We start from the raw sequence: 22,419 nt of genomic DNA, 5'->3' as shown, positions 1-22,419 counted from the left end.
CATTCACCCCCCTCGCTATATTCAAATAGATACTATTTAGCTACATTTCCTTCTTTCTTCTTCTATATTGATTTACTTATACACATGCCAGTATGCACATGACAGCTACAGTCTTTTACTTTTGTATGCTTACTGGCACGCCAGTATATCAATTAAACTGGCGTTCCTTTCCTATCTCGTTGACATTTTACTGGAATGTTTATTTATGCTTTAAAATGACAAATATTTGAACAATATCTACAACTTTTTTCTAGCTTTTTTTAAACTGACACAGAAATAAGTATTTATAAAGTTAAAAACCATAAAACCGTAAAAATGCCATTAAAATCGCAAAAGTACACTATCGAATAATATTTATTCCTTTACTAAGCAAATAAAACTAAAGCAACACATTTTATATCAATAGACTTCAAAAATAACAACTAAATATCCTGCTCGAGGGACCATAAGTTGCCGTTAAATGATATTTGTATTGCATTTATAACGAATTTAATAAAATTATTTCGTTATACGATGTTAATATCAACCAATATGTCTCAATTAGGCCCTGTCCCACTACTGGCTGATAGAGGGTCAGATAGCTTATGACGTCACTGTCAGATAAGGTAACAAAATCCGATATTCCCATCACAAATTTGACACGTTGGATTGTTATCAGACGATTTACAATACGATAGTGTCAGTGTGAGTGGGTGTGTACTGACAGGGTGTCATCGTGCGGCAGCCAGGGTCCAGGCGAGAGGAGGGGCTCGCCGAGCGCGGGGGCCGCCTCCAGGCGCGCCAGCAGCCGCCACGCCACCGTCTCCGCGGCTTGTCTCTGCTGTGAGCAGACAACGTGTTACTGTTGCGTGTATACATATGAGAGGTCTGTATTTGTATGTTTGGGGGTCCGTGTTGTATGTCTGTTTGAATGTATACATGTATGTTTAGAGGTCTGTGTTTTATGCCAAAAGGATGCGATCTTATGCAGTCGCTACACTTGGGACTGTGTGCAATATGTGTGGAAGTTGTATATTGTGTTTGGGGGTCCATGTTTTATGTCCGAGGGGTACATGCTGACCATACAAGTTGGGTGTCTGTATGTAATAAGGAGGTCTGTGTTATATGTTCAAGGGGAGCAGATCTAATAGTCCACACACTGTAGGGGGTGTGTGTAATTAAAAAGCTCTATGTCGTATGGTTTAGGGGTCCGTGTTGTATATCTGAGGGATGAGGACCTTATACAATTGCTACACTTGGGAGGGGTAAATACACTGTCTGTTATACGTGAGAAGCTGTGTCATATGTTTGGGGGCTTTTGTTATATGTCCGAGAAGTATGGATCTCATGGGGTCTGTGTGTAATATATCTGTGTGAGAACTGTATGTAATATGAGTAAGAGGCGTTTTATGTGTGTTCGTGTTTGATATGTTTGTAATCTGTATGTCATGTTTTTGGGGGTTCGTGTTATATGTCTGAAGGATGCGTACCCCATGCAGTCTATGTAATGTGTGGAAGCTGTATATCGTGGTAAGGGGTTCTTGTCATATGGACGAGAGATTTACCCCATGCAATCTCTTCACATTGGGGGTCTATGAAATAACTGTATTTCATTTTTGGGGGTCCGTATTGTATCTGAGGACTGCATATCTCATGGAATACCTACACTTGTGAGGTGTGTGTATTTCTAAGTATTTTGTTATATGTGTTGTTTACCTCGTGCAGCCGCTGGGGGTGTGCGGGGTGTGTGGGGGTGGCTGGGGGCTGTGTCTCAGCGAGTGCGAGCAGCACGTCGTATGTCTCCAGCGCGCGGTCTGCGGCTCGCAGCGCACTGCACAATGCCACCATAGACGACTCTTGCGCTGCGCATGCGCATGATAACCTGGAATGGGGTAGACAGACATATTTTCATTTGTTCAAAGTACAAGTGCTTTAATATAGACAATTAGTGGTATTATGTTTTTAAATATGCTATTGTTGTTGAACTCAAGGTCATTGGTGTTTTTATACATTTTTTGTACCAACGAAATTACTGTCAAGTATTATTTTATGGGATTGGTCCCGATCTATGGTTTTCCTTCCCTCGAGTCCAATACAGTGAGTTTTTGCTAGATTTTTTCGACGTGTGTTAATTTCTATAACTATGTGTGTTTGTTTATACCTGTGCGCGGTGTCGAGCGCGCGCGCCAGTGCACAGTCCAGTACACGACAGTCCGCCTGCAGACGGAGACAGCGCGCGCGCCACGCCGCCGCGCCCGCCTCCTCTAACACACGACATACATCAGTCTGTCTCCTAACTCTACACGTTGACAATAGTCTGTCTCCTTCTAACTTTACAAGTTGACTATAGTCTGTCCCTTTCTAACCCTACATGATGACTATAGTCTGTCTCTTTCTAACTTTATATGATGACTATAGTCTGTCTCTTTCTAACTTTATATGATGACTATAGTCTGTCTCTTTCTAACTTTACAAGTTGACCATAGTCTGTCTCTTTCTACTGTCGTTCGTGTTAGAACTTCTCTGTTATTTACACTGAACTAAAATTTCAATAAGACAAATTGAACCATTGCTTTTTTTGTATGTATTGAAATAACTCAAAAACTACTGGGACGATTTTAAAAATTCTTTCGCTGTTAGAAAGATAATTTATCTGTGAGTAACATAGGCTATATTTGTTTATTTATTCTAAGTTCACACAATATTATAAATGTGGAAGTTTAGATGGATGTTTGTTAGAGTTTGTAGCCTAAACTGCTGAACGGATTTCGATGAAATTTAGCATAGATATAAAAGATAATCTGAAAAATCAAATAGGCTCTTTTTTTTTATTCCACGCGGCCGGAGTCGCGGTCCAAAGTATTACATATTTAAAATACATTACCTGTGTGCGGCGCCAGCGGCAGCTCGCAGCCCGACAGCGACTCCGCGCACACTGTGCGGCTCTGGAATATATTTTTGTATAAAAACTTCAAATATAGGGGGAAGGCCTTTATTTTACGGGGTGCTAATTAGTAAAAAAATGCTTACATCTTTACTATTATCGACTCTGTATGGAAAAAACTCCCCTTTTATACCTTTTCATAACGAAACTTGAGTTGGCACATCACATAGTAGATAAATCTTTCTGCAGACGTGCCAACTCAAATGTTATAATGTGTTTGTGTGTATGTTACCTCGTCGTTACTAAGTTGGTTAGTACAGTCCGAGTCAGTAGCTCGCCGCAGCCGCACCCGGGAGGCAATCTTTGCTTGTCTAGATTCGCAACGGCCTGTGGAAGATAATGTCTATGTGAAAAATTAAAAAGTCAATAAAACATTATTTATATAAAGAAATCCAATTTTCTGTACTCTATGACACTCAGGGGATGAAAACCAATCGAACGACAACTTATTTGTCAAAATCGGTTCAATATTTAAAGTTGTAGAAGGTAACAAAGTTACATACAAAAAAAACTCAAAACCGCGGAAAACATTTCTTCTTTAAACACGTCATTAATATGTAAAATATTAATTTACCTGGCGATGGCGGTAGCAGACCGTCAGGTACATGGCAACCCTCTAACAAATGTGCACCTCTTGCGAACTGGCAACACCTATCCAAACATACATAGAATTGAATTTTAACTACAGAACTGTAAAAAATATCTGTCTCTATTTGATTTCAGCTTTCAAATTGAACTAAAGGTCTGTCCCACGACTGACTGATAGAGGTTCAGATAGCTTATGACGTCACTTAAATAAGGTAACAAAATCCGATATTTCCATCGCATATTTAACATGTTTGATTATAATTTACAGTGTGGTTAGATGGATGGATGTTTGTAACATAAACTGAACGGATCTCGATGATTTTCATAGTAGAGCATAGTCTGGAACACACAGACTTTTGTTTTTTTTTTTTAAATTCCACGAAGTCGAGGGCAAGAGTTAGTATACGATATGTTATGATTTGAAATTTAATTCCTACAAAGCTTGAGTTAGTCGAATATCTTTAAAACCATAACCTCTAGGTACGCTAAATACTAGTCTATTTGTCCTACCTCGCGGTAGTGACGCATATCTCTGAATCTCTTTCGGAGATATTGACACTTGTATCCCCCTGATCAGTTGGCGGTGGGGTGCATTCCGCAGGGGGTTCTGACCTGTGGAGAAACAATTATTGATGCCTCTAACCATAATTATATGTTAGTGCTAGTGCCTGCTTTAATATCTTAGCACTGCAGGGCACGCCCCCAGTAATACCACGACCACACAAGACAGGCGTGAAATGGAAGAAATTCCATGTTTCGTCTAATGAGTGTGGTGCCGGAGGCCTAATTTAAGTTCCTTTCTCTTTACCACCCTATTTCTCATAGGAATAAGATGGAAAGGGAACGTGGATTTGACGGTGGAGTAGACGCATAGGAAGAGGAGATATCCTCTTTATGTACGTCTCCTCCTCCGTCGATTAAGGGTAGGCAACGCATGCATTGCGAATGTCTATTGGCAGCGGTTGCTTCGCCATTTTGGCGTATTCAGGTGGCCGCTTGCTCGTTTGCCACCTATAATATAAAAAAATCCCTATTATTGTCGCAAACTAACAACAATTAACATCTGGCTTCAATCACAAGAGGCCACAGTTGACAGTCGTAACATACCTCAGAATATCTCACCTGACAGGTAACTCCTGCGTACTACTGTCAGTCAAGTCCTGGTCCTGCATCTCCTGCAACTCCTGCCTCTGAGGACTACCTGACTCAGCTGGACTTAGGGATGATGTGTTCTGTAAAACCCATCATCATCATCATCTTGCCTGGATAGCTTCGCAGCAAACTGTTTAGCACTAATCGAGTAGTGTACCTCCATATACGCTCATAGCAAAACAAGACTAAACAGTTATGCGATAGTTGTCAGTGTGCGCTCTTAGTGGTAAGAGGTCATAACTTACTTGATCAGTACGTGATCTGTCTGCATCATTGTCTAGTTCTCCAGCTGGTTGTGTGGTTGACTCGCATTCGTCTGGAAATATAGACAGAATCGGATATAACGAAGACACTATATTATAAATGTGAAAGTTTAGATGGATGGATGTTTGTTACAGAGCCTCAACGACTAAAAGGATCTCGATAGGCTACTCGCTTTTGTTTTGTTTACTCTGCGCCTACGGAGTCGCGGACGAAAGCTAGTTTACTATAAGGTACAAATAAGCTACTTATTATATTAAGGTCATCGCTCACCGGACACCTCTTGCTCTTCTTCGGGTATAGCTCTCGCGCACTTATCCTGTGCGCGGCGCCTGACCAGCTCAGCGATGACCCCGTGCAGCTCCGCAAGCCTTGCATCATGAGCTCTCGCTTCGTTGGCTGCTCGTTGCTTCTCCGCCGCGAGGGCCCGGGCGAGAGTGTCTCTCTCATTACGTAGGGTAACTATGTCGTCTTGTCCACTGCTTTGTGTTGCTATCTGGAAGATGAATTAACTATGGTAGAATGCGTAGGACATCGCACGGGGTAGGAGAGATAATTGTATCCCCTTCTCATCTTTTTCTTATATAAAAAGGGGAGTTAACTAGCGAGTGGGCGTTCAGAAGGGAAATATCCTCAGCCTAAACGTCCCCTTCTGTGTTTACTTAAGGGAACCTGCAACCTTTTAAGTTGCAATATATGCAAAAGAGTGTGTGGCCAAGGGGTTTAAGCACTTGACTTGTAATCTACAGGTCTTGGGTTGGAATTTCTTATGTATATAGTTTATCCAACGTTCTTACTGTGAAGGAAAACATGATGCATATGGGTGAAGAAATTCAAAGATATTTGTGTAGTCAACCCGCAGTGCAGGTTGACTATGGCCTAGTCACCCCTATTAGGGTAGGCTCCGGTCCCTGTGGGGATGTATAGTGAGCTGGTGATGATCTATCTAAGTCTAAATTGGTCGTAAAATCGGTTTTACGTGATGACGTCACAAATCGAACACTCCGTTCCTCTCTATATAGTGCTCTCTCGCTCGCACGTGGCTCAGAAACGTGACGAAATATTTCGTGCAGTCTTAGTAATGTTATCGTTAAAAATCTTACGATACTTTAAAGACATTTAACAAATATAGACCGGACATTGAGAACAATATTTTGTCACCGGTAACTTCTTTATACGGTTATATATTAATTTTTTTGATACGCATAGACGCTTCTTAGTGTTTGAATTATTTGTTGGTAGGGCTAGCGAGATTATGTGTAAAATGTTTTAAGTAAAGCGTCAACTATTCCTTCTCTATATTCTTTGAATCTCCTTGTCTTTAACATACGGTTTAAAACTGCAATTTGTACCATATTGTCGTATGTTAAATCTCTAAACAAAGATCTGGCTCGTGTCGACAAACACATAAAAACTATTTTAGTTACAAACTTGAGTGACGTCTAACCGTCGGTTTACACTACTGAAACAGGTTGAAAAACTTATCGCTATCTCTGTCGGGAACAGCTAGTTTCTTATAAAAAACGATCAGGCCTATACAACACCTACCAAATGCAATCCATTCTGTCCAGCTATAGGGGGCGCTGTCACAGGCCGTAGACTCGAATATCTCCAAGAAGATTCCCTCGAAATATCCTCTTCACCTACATTAGGACAGCATAAATACCAACTCCTACTCCTCCTCACACCCGATGATGAATCCAGTTGAGTTAAAGGAAGTCGGCCGACTACTTCCAGTTCTGCTAGAAGTGGCTCTTTCTCCTTAGGCTCTGGCATTGGAAATGTTCCCGCTGTCGAATATGTCTCTTCCATTTTCCTGTCATCCTTCCTCTCTTGATATCTTCTGTCTCTAAGAGGCGGAACTTCAGCGACTGGTCCGTCGTTCGTGACTTCAGTCGTCTCGACATAATCTTCTTCTATTTGATGGTTTACTTCTTCGTTCTTCTTCTTTATACGTTCTAGATCTGCGTAGTAGTAGGCTGTGGAGCGTGGTGGCTCAGTGGACAGCGTTCTAGTCCCCGCCATCTTAGGTTCGTTTTTTTATGTACACATTTTTAGTTGTGCGTTAGTCATTTGTTGGTTTCACATTTTAACTAAAATTAAGGAATAATATACGCTTGTGGCTTGCTTTTTTATTTTTCACGCATTCGTAAGGTAAATAAACCTTTTAGTCAACCTAAGTAAAAACAATAATTCGTTCTAAGTCAAGAAAAACAAAGTTCATTACCTAAGATAAGAGAATCATAACAAAAATGTTTCTATAATTAAATCGTGAATGGCGTAAGGAGGGAACCCCCTACAATTACCCACCCCCTGAAACTTGCCGAGCTTGCACGTGCCAATCATAAAGTATCGGTGGTTCAAGTTACGAAAAAAAAGCGATAACATAACGAAATGTAGACTTATAAATATTCAAACATGTCACTAAGTGTTTAATTTCTTTTAGTTGAAACAAAACAACACATGCCTACATATTTATAAGTCTACATTGTAGATTGTAGAGTAATAAATGTATAGACAGAGTCAATTTCTATATGTCGTAAAATTCAGACAAGAATTAAACCAATTTAAAAATGTAAGCAAGATTTTATTCAAATAAATAATTTGTATTTTTGTATGTATTTGATTCACGCAAAAACTACTGGGCCGATTTTAAATATTCTTTCACCATTAGAGAGGTAATTTATCTGTGAGTAACATGGGATATATTTTGTATTATTTATTTAAAATAATGCGGGCGAAGTCGCAATCAACAACTAGTGTTAAAAAACTATAAAATCTTATTATGTATAGGAGGTCCTATATTTTACAATTTCGCGAATCGCACCCAATCGAGCGCTCGAGGGGTGGCTGTGACCTTGACCTTGTCTGCGCGGGGTAGGGGGTCGCACCCCCCACGCCCGGGGGGTGTCTTGTTTGCGACGATAGCTACGTGATCGCCTCTTGCGCGTTCACTTTTATATAGCATTTTTATTGACCCGGAGTACTTATTGGTTGAAGGGAAATCGGAATATCAGTTTTACTGTAAAAAAAATCGATTTTATTAAAATAGATTAAAATCGTAATATATCTACTTCTATAGTCTATACTAATATTATAAAGAGGAAAGATTTGTATTTTTGTATATATTGAAATAACTTAAAAACTACTAGGTCGATTTAAAAAATTCTTTCACCATTAAAAAGCTACGTTATCACTGAGTAACATAGGCTACATTTTTTTTTTCACCCGGACGGAGTAAAGGGCGAAATCTAGTCGTTAACAAATTGCGTATATCACCTTATTGTTGTAACCAAATATCAATTTCATGTTAAAACTCAACTGGAACTTATTGCGAAGAATCCCAAGTTCCAGACGAGCCAGACGGCTCGTTAGCCGCAAGGCTGTCGCCATTAGGACCCAGTGGACTAGGGTAGCTAGGATTCTTGCTAAACAATGGATAAGTCTTTATAAGAACCAGGATTTTATAAAAAAAACATTTGGAATTCTCGTAAAATGACACACGTTTATCTATTTTTTTTATTATGTCGTCATTACCTTTCTGAATATTTCGTTGTATAAGGCTAGTAATTCAGACGATTACCAAAGTATTTTAATAATTACAATAGTATTTATACCTAAAAATTAGCCTAAAATCTCCGAAACGGCTGGGTCAATTTCGACCGGACTTTCACTGAAGGGTAGCTGACATAGACTGAAATATTATAGGCTACTTTTTAACTTTATATTGCGTGATGCAGTCGCGGGCAACAGCTACTAAATAAATAAAATGAACACGAATAAAATGAGGAGTTCAAAGTTGTTTAGAGGTTTTACGTGATGGGATATTGCTATTAGAAAAATAGAACAAAATGATTGAACCTCTACTAATTTACTCGATTTAATTACTCGGTACTGGTCCGAACTAGGTGTTAGTGATATGCTCACCCTAAATCTATCAAATCTAATAAGGAATGTAAATTAACACGTATGTGACCTTCACGCGTTTTTATACAACTTGCCTACATACCACTTTACTAATATAATAAGTTAACCAATTATGTGCCTGAATTTGAATAAAATTAAAAATTTTTGTAATATAATGTATTATTGTACACTAGCTGTCGCCCGCGACTTCGTCCGCGTGGTATTAGAAAACATACGAACTACATAAATAACAAAAAGCTACATATCCCTCAGGAACCAGACATTTCTTGGGAATGAACCTTATCTCATGTGTACTCCAGGCTTTGTTTTATATCTGTGCCAAAGTTCAATAAGATATGTTGAACCGTTGCAGAATGATCGAGTAAACATTAAAAAACTAAATTAATAAATCCCACGGGAACCGTAACTATTCCCGGGACAAAAAGTAGCCTATGTGTTTTTCCAGACTATGCTCTAAACCTGTGCCAAATTTCATGGAGATCTGTTCAGCAGTTTAGGCTACAAACGGTAACAAACATCTATCAAGCCATCGTATCTTTCGCATTTATAATATTTATATGATATGATTTACTTATTGTCATTTCAAGTTGAACAAGCTTTAGTGTTGTCCTCCAAGTACGATTTGAGAGCCTTTTAGAATTACTTAATAGGAATAATTTTAACTAAGAAAATATTGATTATAAGTGCATCCGAAACTGCATTCTTTGAGACGAAAATGACTAACCAGAATAACATTAAATGGAAGTCCGTAGTTTTCCTTCATCTCTTACAATTTATCCTAATTTTATCATGGTCACCCTAGTCTATTAGAGCAAACATCAAAGGCGAGTGCTAAAGTAACGCCTACAGCCAGACGAAACAGCCTTGCGTTTAATTGCCGTGTTATTTTTGTAATTACTTTATCCCCCCCCCCCCCCACGTCTGTTACTTCTAAAACATCGAGTGACCAATTTTACCTTTAGAGAATAGAAACATCGACAAATTATAACTAACTAGCTATTCCTGTGCGGCTTCATCTGCATGAAATTATAAAATCTATAGTTTGTTGTTTACATTTGTCAAATAATTGTAAATGTCAAAACTCAAATGCACAAATGACAACCATGGCAACATTGCTTCCTTAATGTTGGCAACTTGTAGTTGATGGTCCCTTTCCCACAAGGACATTTTTCCCTATTTTTTAATACCCTAAGTTTAATAGCGTGAAAATAGCATGTCGTAAGTGTAGGACTTTTTATTCAAGAAATAATTATTCAAAAATATGCGATTGCTGACATCTTACGTCACAAAGTAGTGTGTTTACGCTTTATTATATTAGTATAGAAGTATAAGATAAGGGTCTTCGATACTCGAAATAAAAAGTTATTTGGAGGACGAAATCCCGGTGCGCCGACCCTAAGGGGATAGGGGGGGGGGTAGGATAAGGCAGCGGAGATGATGATGAAGTATAGATATAGAAGATTAAGTAAATATAGATTGGATTTTAATTATTATAACGCTACCTTTAGCCAGGACTACTTCGGAGAGGCATAATAAAACTTTAGTCTAAAAGACTCCAAACTTTCTTATCTGTGCAAATTAAATCGAGATCTATTACAATACAGATATATAGTAAAAAAAAACACTTCGTCTTGTACATAAAATCCTAGTAAGTACATAAGTCTAGCACATGAAGATAAAAGTCTTTGTTCCGAGTCTTTTAAAAGAAAAGAACAAGGTTTTTAAAAATACAAAACTACCAGGCGTCCAGCAATCAAAAGGAGTTACACTCAAAAGATTCCAACATTCAAGTACAAAGGCTAGATGCAAGCAATACAAACAAAAATCAACCTTAACTATTTACAATAAAGTCTAAAATCGTTTAGAAGATAACCAAAATTTCCTATGACGCAACTTTCTCTCCGCCATCCTTTATAACCCTAATACCTTGTAATAAAACCCATTTTAGAGTAACAACTTTCACTAGCGTACAGTACCTCGCTTGTAAGATATAGGCGGTTAGGTCCAGATTCGTATGCACTAGATCTAGGTCTTAGGGAGTCGCAGTATCGACCAAACGGAGAAAGGTCAAGAGTAAACTTTTAAGCTGAAACGTATACTGTTACCTAAAATAATATTAAACACTGTTGAAATCCGACTTTTTATATTATAAAGACGCAAACTAAGCAAGCTTCCTGAATCCGCGAAAAAGACGAAGCGACTGCCCATAGACATGTGCAATTGCAGATGCGTTGCCTACCCTTAATCAACGGGATTATTCCCAACCGTCACCCCGCCCTGTCCCCACATGACAAAAAATGTTCATTCGTCCCACTATCACTAATAAGGTGACAGATGAAACCGTTATGAAATCAAATAAGTTCCAACCATCCCCTCGTCGCAAAAGGTGTGACGGATGGAACTTTTTGTTCTCATCTGTACCCACGTGGGGACAAAGCGGGGTGACGGTTGGGAAGGAATAATCCAATCGACGGAGGAAACGCGCATAAATAGGATATTTATCCATCCTATGCGTCTCCTTCACCGTCAAAACCACTTAAGAAAGGGACTAAAATAAAGCCGTTTATTATTACGGACATCGACATTTACATTTTTAGCCTAAACTGAACGGATCTCTATGACTATCAGGCATAGGACATATAGGAAGAATACATAGGCTATATTGTTTTAATTCCGCGCAGACGGAGTCACGGGTAAAAGCTAGTAAGCGATTGTTCATCAATAAAAGTTTTAAAAACCATTGTCTTCATACATTTGATAGATTACGAACAAACAAAGCTTGTATTGTTATATTCCGTTCCAATGAGTATTTTATTGTTTATGTCACCGACAGATCGTAAATATCGGCCGTTTGTAGTTTACCCAGACTTGTATAGAAACAGGAAGTTTTAAAATATGTCTACACTAATATTATATAGAGGAAAACTCTGTTTGTTTGAAACTACTAAGCTGATTTCAAAAATTCTTTCACCATTAAAAAGCTACGTTATCAGTGAGTTACAAAGGCTATGTCTTATATTATTTATTAATTTCAGGCTGACGGAGTCGCGGGCGAAAGCTAGTCATTAATATGTGAGAAAAACGTAGTTTTTGATATGGAATAATTATGGCCGTCTCCAAGAGGGCAGAGTGGGGATACAAGGTTACTACTAGACATGTATCCCAATGCCTTTCCTTCCTATGTCTTCGGTTCACCTGGACACCCTACGTTCCAGGCGGCATTCTAGGACCTTCTAGCGACCTATTTTACGATATTCATCGTTAATATTATAATTGAGAAAGTTTGAATGTATAAAACTACTAAAAGGATCTCGATGATTGTCATAGATGTAGAGGATACTCTGGAAGGACACATAGGCTACTTAAATTTTTTTATTACATGCAGACAGAGTCGCCGGCTAAACTTAATTCACTAATCATACTAATCACAATTTATACTATTATAAATGTGAAAGTTTAGATGGATGTTTATTAGTTTGTAGCCTAAACGGCTGTACGTATTTCGATCAAATTTGGTATACATGTAGAGGATAGTCTGGAAGAACATATAGGGTACTCACTTTCGCTTTTGTTAAATTCTACGCAGACGGAGTCGCGGGCGTGAGCTAGTAACTTCAATAAAAAAAGCATAATCGTTATGGGTACTAGTTTTTTTATATTGATTGCAATTTAAAATATGATTCAAAATATGCACCCAACGTAACAAATAACAGTCATGTTGCCTTACAAGAACATCGAAATACGGTCAGAACATGCACATCACCAAAATGGTCAACATATTGCGGTAAGGAATGTCCCATTACAATCAAAGTATGGTATGCTGACGTCAACCATTTGTATTATTCCCAACCGTCACACCGCTCTGTCCGCACGTAAGAATAAAAAGTTTCATCCGTCCCACTTTTTAGTCCAACTATCACCAAAGTAACAGGAACCATTATAAAATAAAGTAAGTTCCAACCGTCACCTCATCACAAAAGGTGGGATAGATTAAACTTTTTATTCTCATCTGTCTCCACGTGGGGACAGCGACAGTAGCAGAAAGAAAGTATATATTGTGTTGCAGAGGATATGCTAGAGAAGGGAATTCAGATATTCTGATAGAGATGTTAGAGTACATACTGTACACTACGTAGGGGAAAGTATGTATTGTGTTGAAGGCTATGCAGAAGGGAATACAGATATTCTGATAAGAGATGTATGGAGTACATACTATATCAGTCGAAACTTTAATTTAACAATAAGCAACTCAAAAGTATTTTTATATCGGAATAGTTTTAGAGAATTCAGAGTATAAAGCCAATGAAAACAAAATCAATTACTCGGACTGGTATAACAAATGATATTAAAACGCACATTGGAACTACTCCAAGGAATTCAATGCAATTTTAGATTCTTTTAAACATTAACATGAATTTGTAGTACTTAAGATTGTGTTAAAAATTGCCTGTTTTTGGCATTTTTATTATTTTCTTCTATAGTGTTTGAATGGTGGATGTTTATTTTAATTTTTGACCTCATATACAAGGAATTAAAAAGCTTAATACTATACTAATATTTGTATTTTTGTATGTAATAAAATCAATCAAAAACTACTCGGCTGATTTAAAAAAAAATTTCACCATTAGTAAGGTAATTTATCTGTGAGTAACATAGGCAATATAATTAAAAAGACCTAGAAAGAAATGTATGGATTGCATGAAAGGTGACATGAACAAGAAGGGAGTGACTGAGATGACGTATGATAGAGTGCTTTGAAAACCCGGTGTGCCGACCCTACGGGAGTAGGATAGTTTATTTCATGACATATTCGCGAGCAACAGGAATAAGTAAATGTGTTCTTCCAGACTATGGTCTAAATGTTTTTTTTATGAGAAGGGGACAAAGGAGCTGCAGGAACACATATGTGATAAATTTCTATGAACTATTAAGCTGTTTTGAAAACATGAAAACTTTTGCATTTATAATATTAGCAAACTGTTTCTTAGTGATCTTTTTAAAGTTGAAGGAATTTTCGCTTTTCAGTAGTTACTGTGCTTATTAGATGCTCTATGAAATTTAGCACAGATATAGAGCATAGTCTGGAAGAACACATAGGCTACTTTTTATCCCGGGAATAGTTGCGGTTCCCGTGAGATTCATTAAATTAGTTTTTTAATGTTTACTTGATCATTCTGCAACGGTTCTACATATCTCATTGAAATTTGCCACAGATATAAAACAAAGTCTGGAGTACACATGGGAAAAGGTTCATCCCCGAGAAATGTCCGGTTCCCGGGATACGTAGCTTTTTGTTATTTAAATAGTTCGTATATTTTCTAATACCACGCGGACGAAGTCGCGGGCAACAGCTAGTATATTATATTAGTATAGATGTAAATACATTTTAATGTACATTAAAATATAAACTAATTCAAATTAATTTTCACAATTTATTAGTCTTTTTTTGTTTTACTTTGACACTGTCGTATTTTTCTTTACATTATTTCTGTTAAATTCCCATTTAATTTGCTATAAATAATTTATTTTTATTATAGCAATAAAAAAGTAATATCTAAAACAATAAATGCTATTGATAAAAAAAAATTAAAATCGACTTAAAAAATTTACCGCCAAATTACGCAAAGAAACACGAACCATAAACAATTGCAAAAAACTCACACATCACTAGCATTAAAAAACAAACACTTGAAAGCAAGAGCTTCCGTTGGGGGTGAAAAGGGGACTGAAATTCCGGTAAATTCGCAGCTGTGACGTCACACTGCACTGCACAACTAGGTCACCAAATACACCGTTATAAGTGATGTGCATAATATAACGGTTATAACAGCTGCTTTAAACAACTATTTGATTGGTTTAAACCATTCCAATGTCACGATTTAACCTTTTCCAAGCTAGTTGGTTAATTGCATTTAAAATGACATCGTTTTACGACAATTTACGATAATTATATCATTTGAGATACTAAGAAATATAACTAATGTTCGTTTGTTATTTATTAAAAGTTATTATTTTAAGAAGACGTAACATAAAGAATTAACTCCTTCCAAATGCATTCTTAACTGCGTAGCAACACATTCACATCTCGGAACCAAATGATTTTTTTTGTAACTCACAAAACCGGCCACAAGCGCTTTGAAAAGCTTTAAGAACTATCAACAAACTAAAATACACCATACACTGCAATTTCACATTAATTGGTGTCGAAACTTTCAAATTAACACAACAAAAACTAATTTATAACCACTCTTCCGTTAATTTTAGTTGAATTAACACATTTTTCATCACTCAGTTATCGTTTATATCACCATATTTATGCAACGGTTGATGAAACAAGTGATTAAAGCTTTATTTTCACTGTTTATTTATTAAAAATCGCGTATAACGTACGGATATAACACGACCGCGCAACAGCGATGTCGCGGCGCGGAATGGCGCATTTCCTGGGTGTTGCCAGTGTGGGAATTTTGCCTGTAATAGTATTAAATGTTAACATCTTTGCTGTGAGAACGACAATCGACTGTAAATAAATTAACAATACAATACTGTATTTAAAGGGTGAGAAAATTTTAACACGATTGTATTCTTATTAATATTTTAAAATTCCTTTTTAATTAATTAAATTATAATTTAAGCGCAGCATTCTTGAAATAGATTAATAATTTATTCTTGTACTCAAATTTTTATTTTAACATCTGTTATTTTCTAGATTGTTCCTTTATTGTTCAGTTTCCCAACAAACTAATGACATTCTGCCTAAAATCTGTGCGCTCATTTTATACTGGCAGCATTACAAAAATGTCACTTATACACCTACGGAATTCCGGCCAATACCGTTTGTTGTCGAACTTATGGTTTTGTTTACAAAAAAAATATAACTACAGTGAACATTTTATGATTGTACTAGCTTTCGCCCGTGACTCCGTTCGCTTGGAATTAAAATAAAACAAAAGTGACTTGTCTATATGTTCTTGCAGACTATCATCTACATAAATGCCAAATTTCATCGAGATACGTTCATCCTTTTAGGCTACAAAATAAAAAAAAAATCCATCAATCTAAACTTTCGCATTTATATAATTAATAATTAAGATTAAGCTTTTAAGCATAAAAAAGATGTTAGTGATATATGTTTTGTTGAAAATACCTTAAGTGAATACAAAATGAGAATCGTTCGAGTTGCAACAGTAGAGGGCACACTATGCTGTACTTTAAATTTTTAACTGGATGGAATAAGTAACATAGGTTTGTCTCGTTTTTGTCGCGAATTGAAGCTTTTGTTACAGGTCACTGTACGCTCATGCGTTACTTATAATTAAGAAACTCGCCCAGCTTCACAGTGGTAGAGCCCGCTTTAACATCTTCGCACTGTAGGGCCGGCTCACCCGCAATACCACGACAACACAGAAGACAGGCGTGAAGTGGGAGCAATTCTGCTTTTAGTCTGATGAGTGCGGTGGCCTAATTTTAGGTCTTCCCTTTCCCCACCATAAAATAACTCAAAAACTACTTGGCCGATTTTAAAAATTCTTTCACCACGAAAAAGCTACGCTATCACAGAGTAACATAGGCTACATTTATTTTATTTTTTAATTTCACACGGTCGAAGTCGCGAGCAGCAATATAAACATAAATAAAATAACTTAAAGTATTATATTGCGGTAATAGTCAATCCAATCTACCCCGGAACTAACAACCATCGTGAAGATATTCTATAAAAGCCCCGGCACGTGTACGCAATCGGTTAACATTTAATTTCGTCATTAAAACGAGGTTAAATTTAACTGCCATACAATAATATACCTTATTACTAACGCATAAGGTTGAATTCCTTACAAACGTTGAACCACTGCTGTGGTGTTCCTATAGTGCATTTGGTTTAGTAAAGAATGTCACTAATTAGGACAATATTAAACTACTATTGTTAGTAAGTAGGCGGCTCACTAGAATTAGTAATAAATAAGCCAGCTTCGTGTTTCCATCTATATTAATACTAGCTATTCCCGTGCGGCTTCATCCGCATGAAATTATAAAAATATTATTTTATTGTTTACATTTGGCAAATTATCAATAGCAAATGTCAAAACGACATGACATGATGACAACCTTGCTTCCTTGATGTTGGCAACAACTTATGGTCTTTTCCCACATTAGGGTTTTTATCTAAAATATTTACCCCTAAGTTTAACGGCGTGAAAATATATAGCCTAAAGCGTGTCGTAAGTGTGGGGCTTTTATTATAGAAAGGATTATTCAAAATACGCTGTAATTGCTGACATCTTAGGCAATAGAGAAGTGTGTGTTTACGCTTTATTATAATAGTATAGATATCGTGCGATAGTTTAGTCTTCTATATAATTTTATATAAGGAAGCGGACTAAAAATATAGTTTAATAATATTTACCTTATGTCATAAACTATTTCATGTCATTTTCTTTGTGCACAAACGATACATTGTTACTTACATACAAGTTTTATTAAAATAATAAATATCGTGAACCCCTACTATAAACACCAAAACAAATTCGAGTTTCAGTTTTATTAATTCGAAATTCATAGCCGATTTTTAGATACAACCAATTAGTATAATAAGCAAAGAAAGGAAAAATGACCCTAAATTTCGTCGCGCGATTTTGAGCTAAACTATTTAACTACGTCGTAGTCTTTGACTCCAAAAATCAAACAAAAAAATGGGACCCACCTGCAAGCATCACCTTTCGGATAAAAAATGAATTATCAAAATCGGTCCACTAGGGCCGAAGTTATGCCGTAACACACATAAAAAAATAAAAAAAAACATATCGACGAATTGAGTACCTCCTTCTTTTGGGAAGTCGGTCAAAAATGAACTCCGAGACAAAAAAAAATCTTTTCTAAATTACGTCTTATATTATGTAAACATTTTTTGCCCACATATTAACAAAAAAACTTATCAAATACTAGCTTTCGCCCGCGACTCCGTCCGCGTGGAATTAAAAAAACCAAAAGTAAGTAGCCTATGCGTTCTTCCAGACTATCCTCTACATCTATACCAAATTTCATCGAAATCCGTTAAGCAGTTTAGGCTACAAACTCTAACAAACATCTATCTAAACTTCCGCATTTATAATTGACCGACTTCCCAAAAGAAGGAGGTATTCAATTCGACGGTATGTTTATTTTTTTTTTTTTTTTTTATTTATTTTTTTTATTACTATGATTTTGTGTGAGTTCCTCCAGACAATGTCGTTTCTACATTTGCCTAACATCGAGGCACGTTGAGCCACTCTGGATATACATTCTAACATCCATCCATCCATTAGTAAATTGTATATCATTAAATAGGCCACAAATATACTAATAAAAATACCAATCGATTTCCCATAGTAGGGGACAACATTCATCACAACAATTTGGACTCTATCACCTTTGACATAAAGTACAAATTCCTTTAACCGCATATAAGATGGCGTATTTTCGACATAGAGGTCGACACTTTGAGAGCCGTACAATAAAATTAGGACACGCGCTTGGGAGAGTCTACTTCACGGGTGTAGTTTTTTTACGAGAAATAACAAGCAACTACACTTGTTTAAGTAGGAATTAAATCCAGATAACAACAAGAGCATAATTTAAACTGGACAGTTTTCTCTGGATGACCCTTAGTGTGGTTTCGTCTTTATTTCTGTGTTTCAGACTAACCTCTAAATGTATAACAATCATCGAGATCAGTTTAGGATACAAACTGTAACATCCATCTAAAAAAAATTCAAATTACAATTCAAAAGTCAAATTACAAATGTCAAAATGACATGACGATGGCAACCGTGCGTCCTTGATGTTGGCAGCAACTTATGGTCTCTTTCCACATTAGGGTTTTTATCCAAAATATTTACACCCTAAGTTTAATGGCGTGAAAATATATAGCCTAAAGCGTGACGTAAGTGTTGGGCTTTTTATTAAAAAAAAAGAATTATTCATAAATATGGTGTAATTGCGGACATCTTAGGCAACAAAGAAGTGTGTGTTTACGCTACATTATAATAGTACAGACTAGCTTTCGCCAGCTACTTCGTCCGTGTGAAATTAAAAAAAAAAACAAAAGTAAGTAGCCTATGTGTTCTTCCATACTATTAGACTAGACATTTATACCAAATTCCATCGATATCCGTTCAGCAGTTTAGGCTACAAACTCTAACAAACATCCATCTAAACTTTCACATTTATAATATTAGTATGATTGATAAGATATAACAATTAGATAAGCATTCTCGTTGGAAAAAAATGACTAGTTCTCTTTCTGGTCATTAACCTGACGGCTGGAGACTCCGTAACCTTCACCATCTTCTTACCCTCATCATCATATTCCTGTCTTTTAGCCTTTGTAGATTTTCATTCTCCACACAATATTATAAAGAGGGAAGATTTGTATTTTTGTACGTATTGAAATAACTCAAATACTACTGGGCCGTTTTCAAAAATCACCTATTAAAAGCTACGTTACCGCTGAGTAACATAGGCTGTATTTTTATTTCACGAAGTCGCGAACAGCTAGCGTGAAATATATTGCTTGTTGGTTGGTTTTTGGAATAAAACTGCATAGCGTATTGTAACGTTGTATATTACCAAGTTCATTTACTTGGCGTCATTCCATATTGAAACAAGGTCATACAATATCGCCGCAAAATTTAGAAGGATCAAATCTATTTTTTTATATGAGAAGGGGGCAAACGAGCGGCGGGAACACAAAGGTGGTCAACGACGCCCATGGACATCCGTAACACCAGAGGAACTACAGATGCGTTGCCGGCCTTTGAAGAAATTGAAAAAGTATGCAGTAAAAGTGGTGTGTTAGTTCCTCCTCCTCTATTTCCGGTGTACTAAAATGCATGAATACGGTTGTTGTATTGATATCTTCTATATAAAATTGGAATGTCTGTAATATCAAAAAAAAAAAACAGATTTCAGGAAGATTTATTTGTGTTGATAATGAAAATCGCATTTGAAAAAGGGTAGATAGGATCACTAAAGGGTAGCTGACATAGACGGGCATGTTATAGGTTACTTCTTTATATTGCGTTGACGAAGTCGCAGGGAACATCTAGTCTATACTGATATAAAGAGGAAAGATTTCTATTTTCGTATGTATTGAAATAACTAAAAAACAGAAACAAAACCAAAAACTATGAGTAACGTTGGCAATACGTTTTATTATTTTTTTAAAATTACACGAGAACGTAGTCGCGAGCAACAGCTAGTCCGTTACACAGCTTAAAGAGACAGTCATATTTCACACAAGTGGTTTAAATTGGAACCTGAAACCCATTAATACAGTTTCCGAAAATCTACAAACGTTGAGTAAAACTCATCACTAACTGACCTATATTTAACCGGCAGTTAAATCTACGATATTAAAACCGGGTTAATTAAATAAAACCACGCTTCAGACTTGCGTAACGTACATACGGATTATGACGTAATACAGTTGCGGACATGTATTTCATACCCATGCTTCGGGCCATCGACTAAACTATCCCAACTGTGATTGTCGATTGTTTCGCAACCAAATCTCGAGTATACCTCCATATAAACTCATAAGAATCAAAGCATTTAACAGTGGCAGAGCCCGCTTTAACATCTTCGCACGAATTGGCCGGCACACCTCCAGTAATACCACAGACACGCAGAAAACAGGCGTGAAGTGGAAGCAATTCCGCGTTTCGTCTGTTGAGTGTGTTGCTGGAGTCTTAATTTTAGTATCTTTCCCTTTCCACCCATTTCTTAAGAGGGGATGGGAAGGAAAAGTGGATTTGACGGCGGAGACGCATAGAGGAATTGTTCTCTTTATGTGCGTCTCCTTCGTCAATTAAGGATAGGCAACGCTGCAATTTCGGATGTTTATGTGCAGCGGTTGCTTTCCATTTCGGTGGATTCAGGCCGCTTGCTCGTTTGCCACCTTATATTATAATAAAAAGCGAGACTGAACATTTGTGCGATAGTTTAGTCAATATGCGCGATTTTTCCAATTATAACATCATCCACTTGTCCTTATCCCTTACGGAGGGTCGGCAGAGTATGTGCTCTTTCATACATCTCTATCAGCCGTCATCTGAATCCACTCTTTTCTTGCACTCTTTCATACAATCCATCCATACTTTCTTCGGTCTTCCTCTTCCTCTGTAGCCATCCCCTGTATGTCCCCATAGTTTCGTCGCATAACATGTCCATACCACGCTAACCTTTTGCTTCTCGATACTTCCAACTATAACGTCAACTCATTATTAGTGAGTAAATTAGCAGACAACCTTGAACTGAATTACAGCTCAATTTAATTGCAAGTGATGATATCTAGCAGTGGTAGAGCCCGCTGTAACATCTTAATAATGTAGGGCTCACCATAAGCAATATTAAAGAAAAGACAGGCATGAATTAGCAGTAATTCCACTTAATGGAGGCTTATTTTAGTCCCTTTCTCTCGTAAACCTTTTATCGGGAAAGGGAAAATTAATTTGGTGGAAATTTTTTTATATAACATAAGGTGGCAAACGAGCAAGCGACCACCTGAAACTGCCAAAATGGCGAAGCAACCGCTGCCCATAGACATCCGCAATTGCAGATGCGTTGCCTACCCTTATACAACAGAGGAGGAGATGCACATAAAGAGGATATTTCCCCTTCCTACGCATCTCCTCCACCGTCAAATCCACTTCCTCTTCCCAACCTCTCCTTATAAGAAAAGGGTGGTAAAGAGAAAGAGAATATCCTCATTATGTGCGTCTCCAACTAAATAAATAAGAGCAAAGCATCTGTCTCTTAGCAAAGGTTAATTTGCCATTTTGTCTGATATGAAATTGCTTATTTAAATGAAAAAATAAATATCTTAACTGTAGATATAAAATTCAACTTAAATTTAGTACATGGGGATTGTAAAGTACAAGTCAAGTGCTTAACCACTGTGTCACTGAGTCTCCTATACAGATAAATACATACATATGTGAATTATTTACCTCTTCTTGTTGACTGAGGGAGGAGTGACTTCCCCATTCATCCCATGTCTCCCTCTCACCTGGTGATTAAAAACAAACATCTGTTTATGCAATTTTAGGCCAAATACCAGTTGTACTCCTCTTCCTGTAAAGATATTTGGCTGGTGCGTGGACAGGAAAGGGGACTATCAATATTCTGTATGTTTACTTAAAATATAGTAAGGACTATAAATAACACATTTAGAACTCAAAGCCTTGTATCTTTATCAAGACGCAGACCTCTAGTATCCCGTTTAATATTTCTTTTTATGAATTTGTTTGTTTTATTTTTGATTTGCTAAGTTTTAGTATTCTAATAGCTGATTTTAATATTGTATGTTTTGTCTTATATATACAGACGATAGTTTTTTTTTACGATTAGCTAACTTTAATCAGCTGTTTAATTTAGCTAAAATACTTTTTGTTTATACTTATTACAAAATTGTCTTGTTTAAAATAAGGGATATTGTATGTAATCATTGTTTATGCATGTTAAGCATTTGAAGCAAGATGTGTTTGTCTGTAATTGTAGTTACATAATGCTACATGAGTTTGGATGTCTAA

The 22,419-nt window shown here is 36.8% G+C and overlaps 1 protein-coding gene across 1 annotated transcript; it reads right to left on the bottom strand.

The window, feature by feature from the left end:
- Window positions 1–2: 2 nt before the first annotated feature.
- On the bottom strand, window positions 3–15,283 carry LOC106105564 (the record flags this gene model as incomplete). Its single annotated transcript, XM_013285997.1, has 13 exons — window positions 14,968–15,283; window positions 6,473–7,017; window positions 5,198–5,420; window positions 4,909–4,979; window positions 4,634–4,743; window positions 4,022–4,123; window positions 3,498–3,574; window positions 3,156–3,250; window positions 2,864–2,924; window positions 2,141–2,243; window positions 1,696–1,861; window positions 705–820; window positions 3–15 (listed from the first exon to the last, which is right to left on the bottom strand). Coding segments are annotated over exons 2-13 (1,614 nt in total), but the record flags the coding sequence as incomplete, so codon positions are not given.
- Between the last annotated feature and the right edge of the window lie 7,136 nt (window positions 15,284–22,419).

This window comes from Papilio polytes, unplaced genomic scaffold, assembly GCF_000836215.1.
Source record: "Papilio polytes unplaced genomic scaffold, Ppol_1.0 DF824492.1, whole genome shotgun sequence".
Taxonomy (NCBI): Eukaryota; Metazoa; Arthropoda; class Insecta; order Lepidoptera; family Papilionidae; genus Papilio; species Papilio polytes.
The sequence above is the reverse complement of the archived record's forward strand: the minus strand, read 5'-3'. Positions and strand labels throughout refer to the sequence as shown.